This window comes from Saccostrea cucullata, unplaced genomic scaffold (genome assembly GCF_032062105.1).
Source record: "Saccostrea cucullata isolate Sc308-1 unplaced genomic scaffold, CSIRO_AGI_Scuc_v1 ctg5822, whole genome shotgun sequence".
In the NCBI taxonomy this organism is placed as follows: Eukaryota; Metazoa; Mollusca; class Bivalvia; order Ostreida; family Ostreidae; genus Saccostrea; species Saccostrea cuccullata.
The window spans coordinates 67067-72204 of record NW_026937324.1 but is presented as its reverse complement, the minus strand read 5'-3'; the positions used below and the strand labels follow the sequence as shown (position 1 = coordinate 72204).

Here is a 5138-nt window from a genome sequence, read left to right as displayed (position 1 = left end):
AATTTTATTTTATGAAGGTCCTATTTGTAATTCACTAACACTGAGGTTTGTAAAAGATGCATTTGGGTACTGTTTGTCTAACATTTCATCCAGTGTATAAATTCCCGAGCGTTAAAATGAAAAACTGGTTGGGTTCTATTCAAACACCTGGTGTTTCAATGTCGATATTGAAATTTTTCATGAAGTCCTGAATATAATTCACCAACTTAGAGGTTTGTAACAGGTCCATTCGGACATTGTCCACAAGTTCGTTAAGGGCATTCAAAACCTAGGTGGGTTCTATTCAAACACCTGCTGCACATGTTTCAATGTCAATATTGAAATTTTTTCATAAAGCCCTGAATATAATTCACCAACATAGAGGTTTGTAGCAGGTCCATTCGGACATTGTCCACAAGTTCATTCAGGGCATCCAGTTCCTCTTTAAGAGGAAACTGGATGGGTTTATTCCAAAACCCCGGTGCTTCAATCGGCGTAAGTCCCGAGGTTTGAGTTTGGGTTGACAGAGGGACGACCGGTGGAGACACTGGGCTGTACACTGGCGGGGATTGGGTTGGTGCCCATGTCTCTTGGAACATCGTTGTAGATGCGCTTTTCTCGGTGAACGAAGTATTAAGCAAATCTCTTGTAGTCATTCTCTTCTCCAATTTTATATATTTCGAAGGGTTTTCCTGTCTGTTTCAAAGAAAGTAATGAAATCTTTTTTAAACAACCATATAACAGAATTAAACTTTTTAAAAGATTATGAAGGAATTAATTTTTAAAAATATAAGGGTATACATTTAATGTTTTAAGAATTTCAACTACATTTAATCTGTTCAAGACACTGAATATTTGTTGCATAAAAAATCTCGACACTCGAACATAAATTCAATACTTGAAATTTTTCAACAAAGGGTCTTCTTGTTCAATCTGTTGTGTGATCACCCCCGCTTTCACAGGTTGCTTTCCAAATTTTTTTCGATTCAAAATTAGGGAATCCTCTGCTTCTTCAATCTTCCTCTTTTTCGATAAAGGGGATTTGTATGGATCCTTTGGAGAATTTCTATTTTTTAAAAAAATAAAAGTAAGTGAATTTAAAAAAGAAAAATAAAATTATCTTTGGTCAAAAACGATTCAAAGATGCTAGACGACAGCAGGTAAATTTGAAATATTTTCTGTTTAAATTTTATTTTATTTCTTTATTTCTTTTTGGTATATCTTCTTTAAGCGCTTAAAAATCAAAAGCAACAATGAAAAGCGTTGAAATTATAACTTACCCTGAATCAAATATCACAGAGAAGTTGTGCTCCAACTCAATCCACTCCTCTTCGAAGTCCTGGATGTTATATGTTTGTGCACTTTTTTTATTTTACTTTTTGTGATTGTTCTGCTTTATTTATTTAGTTATATTTATTATAAAAATTAAAAAAAAATTAAAATAAAAAAATCGATTTAAATTTTCATGAATCTAAATAACAATAAATTTTTAAGTAATTTCATGCTTCACGTATAGGAATAATATCCAATGTAATATATCAACTTTTATTAATCTTAATAAAAATACAATTAACTATAAACTTTTAAACTTCATTTAAAAAAAAAAATTAATAAATAACGAGATGTCTTAAGTAAGACATTAATGTCATAATGTAATAACTTACTGAAATTCAAAGAAATTCAAAGAAATTCAAAGAATGACTCTGCTTTCTAATCGTTACGTTTTTCCAAGTTGACTTTTTACAATGATGACATTAACGGTTATTCTTCATTTTTTATATCCCAGGGGTGGGTCTTCTGCGCCTTCTAGTTGCCATGGGGGGTTTCTATTTTTATATTATTTTGGTTGGATAAGGGAGGCGTGTTCTAGTTGTCATGGGGCTATCTATTTTTATTTCTAATAAAGTCTATTATAATGAAAGGGTTGGGGACCATTGGGTATGGGGAGGGTGGGATAAGGGAGGTGTGTTCTCGTTGTCAAGAGGGATCTCTATTTTTATCAGTTTAAATTTTTTACCTTTAAAACTGCCGCGACCTTATTATACGGCTGCGCGTAAAGCATGTCGGTATCACGTGAAACTTAAAGTATGAACAGATAGATTAGAGTTATTTAAAAAAAATATATGAATTCCTTAAAAATAAAAAAAGTTAGATGAAAAATGTAAATTTTTCGCAATGATTCCTTATGTAAAATTGAAACAAATTGGGGAAAATAAGGGAGGGGGGGGTAATTCGAAATTAAATACACTTTATTTTTCTTACATTTTTAAAAGAAACAATGTCACTGAAAACTTGTAAATTGCACAGTATTCTTTTTAGCCGGGCTTATTGCTCAAAGAGTAATTGCCGGCTTATGTGATCCTGTTCAAGACAGGATGTTGACCCCATAGTCGCCATTTTAAAGTTACGTGCAAAAATATAGTTCTTACTCTCAACCGCTTTTGAGATAATACAAACGCTATATAAAGCAGCAAAAATAAAACGAAGTTTTATCTATATAAAATAAACATTAGTAGTAATGACTTTGAAAACTTCATAAGTCAAAGAACATAGTTCATTAGCATAAGGATTTTTGATAATCAGTGTTACCGTAGATCTCTGCACATACGAGGTAAAGCAGGAGAGGGAACCAGACTGGCCTGTTTGTTTACATTCAGCTGCGGTACCAGATTAATTCTGATTCTGACAAAATCGGACCGTGATATTAGTATTGAAAAACTCACTTTCAGTGTCTTATCATTTGTATTGATTGTTTTAAAATAATTCTTTCATCAGAATATAGATGTGATTCATGGAAGAAATCCATTTTACTCTGTAAATGAGCCCGACTCTTTGTACTTCTGAGTACTTTGATTTTTTTAATACGATAGTAATATTCGCCATTGTGATAGTTTTAAAGTATGCAAACATAAATTAACAAAGTTAAACCAATTCAAGTCAGGTTTTGAAAATTTTAAAAACTAGGAGAGAGAGAGAGTGTGTGTATTTATTATCATAGTCCGAAATAACTAACGTTTTTTTTCCTGGCCTTTAACGATTTGATGGTACGTAAAGTATTAAAATCGTAAAAAAGCCAGGAAAACGCCAGATACTTCGGATTGTTATTATCATAGACCTGTATTTTTAATCATCATATCTACAGATTTTTTCACATGTACATGTTCATTTAGATATATCTTTGGATATCACAGTGCATAAGTGACCCTCACTGACAAAGATCGTTTGGTAAATAGATTAACGATTGCGGTATGATTTTTTTTTTATTTCATTGTTTTAGGAATGCCGATTTGTCCTTAAGTACCAGCCCTCATTCTCCTTCAACGCTTTGTCTTTGGAAGAAGGATATGGATTAACGAACAGTATTCAATCTCAAAGTCCATACAACAATACAAAATAAGAACAGAGCAAACACGGACCCTCGAAACATCAGAGGTGGGATCAGGTGCCAAAGGGGAGTGAGCATCCCCTGCCGACCGGTCACACCCGCCGTGTGCTCCTTGTCATGATCAGGAAATAACGGGAAAATCCGTCGTCAATTCAGTATATAAATAATGGACTAACAATTGGTTTGAAAAATGTCAGTTAGCATTTGACTCAATGATAAACTGTATTTGCTGACAAGGTCATTGTAACGACCATAGAACTTACGAAATGATGACTTTAAACGAGACTGCTGATATTCTTGTTTCGTCAACTTGCTTGTCAATAATTACCTCCTTTAACAAATTGTTCATACGCAGAGCATGCTCTTGCGTATTGAATCAACTGAGATATATATACACCGTATGCAGGTGATGAAGGTATATTGCTGCATAAGTAAGGGAGTTGACGATAGAAAAGATAAAGTCATCGCGTTTATCATATTGCTTGGTTGTTAGATTATCATTAATGTATTTTTCCAAGTAAAATTCCAAGTATGAAACAGAAGTGTCGGACTCTGTGGTATCTTTTATCTCAGGCTCACCAGGATATATCGTATCGACGTATGAATTGAAATTATCATTATTAATTGACAATACATCGTCGATATATGTAAATGTCGAGTTGAAGGCCACAGCAAGTGTTTTCCTCTTTTCACGCATACGATTTTGCATAATTTCTGCTTCATATGAATATAAAATTAAGTCTGCTAATAACGGAGCGCAATTTGTATTGGAATTCCAATAGATTGTTGGAATACCTGATCTCCCAAAACTACATAGATGTTGTCAATCAGAAACTCAAGCATCTTCTTGATGTCAACTTCAGAGTACTTATGTGTGTAATCAGAATCTGTTTAAACAAAAACAATTTTACAAATGACAAATAACGAGGTAAGTAAATTTACGAGTTCCATTTTTATTGAAGAAGCAGCTGTCAAAGATATCAAAAAGCCTGGATTTTAATTTGTCGTGGGGAATTGTTGCGTGTCGTAAGTTTTTAAGATGTTGATTTTTGTAAGGTCTTGCGACTTCAAAGTGTCCAAAAGTTCTTTAGCATTTTTTAGTATCCACATCTGATTCACACCACTTCTTGAATATATAGTTGCACAGTACTCTTGAAAGTTTTCCTTCACTACTGTCAATATCTTAGTGAGGAGTAACGAAAGAGGCTTGGTTGAACATTTACTGGAACCTGCAATGTATCTTTGTTTGTAAGGATTCTTATGAAGTTTTGGAATCCTATATATATATATATATATATATATATATTTTCAGATTGACTGAAATATAAACAAAGATAATATGAAACACTTGAATTTCATACAAAATAAACTTGCACTCATAATAAACTGGTATTTCATATAGTTGAAAGAAATTACTATGGATAAAAGTAACAATGTAAAAGGGACTTATGACACTAAATGGCTTCCATAGAAATAAAATTTGCAGCATGACATTTAGAAGTATTAAACCACAAATATTACGTCAAAATTATCAAAATATATTCTGAGATAACTTGTAACATTATCAATATATCACTTAGCAAATAATTCATAGAAAGATGTACAAATTAAAACAAGGCTATTTTTACATTATCAACAGACGACATGTTTCCAGTATGAGAGCTTCAATAATTACACATAAAACTTCTTTAAGCCTCTTAAAAAAGTATAAACTTATAGAGATAATCATTTTACAGAATAATTAAGTGTTTACAAATAAGTACAAACTCTGTGA

At 32.4% G+C, this 5138-nt stretch overlaps 1 protein-coding gene across 1 annotated transcript; it reads right to left on the bottom strand.

The window, feature by feature from the left end:
* Positions 1–311: 311 nt before the first annotated feature.
* LOC134247925 (uncharacterized) lies at positions 312–4207 on the bottom strand. The gene is made up of 4 exons (XM_062730323.1): positions 4160–4207; positions 1260–1318; positions 878–1045; positions 312–675 (listed from the first exon to the last, which is right to left on the bottom strand). Exons 1-4 carry the CDS (start codon positions 4205–4207, stop codon positions 312–314), a joined length of 639 nt encoding a protein of 212 aa, XP_062586307.1.
* Positions 4208–5138: the final 931 nt, after the last annotated feature.

What these genes read in the sequence shown, in the direction of transcription:
- LOC134247925 (XM_062730323.1), bottom strand. Translation starts at nt 4,207, where the DNA reads ATGCTTGAGTTTCTGATTGACAACATCTATGTAGTTTTGGGAGATCAG. An exon ending in ATGTAGTTTTGGGAGATCAG is followed by an intron (nt 1,319 to 4,159) that starts GTATTCCAACAA and finishes TATAACATCCAG; the next exon opens with GACTTCGAAGAGGAGTGGAT. An exon ending in TCTGTGATATTTGATTCAGG is followed by an intron (nt 1,046 to 1,259) that starts GTAAGTTATAAT and finishes TTTAAAAAATAG; the next exon opens with AAATTCTCCAAAGGATCCAT.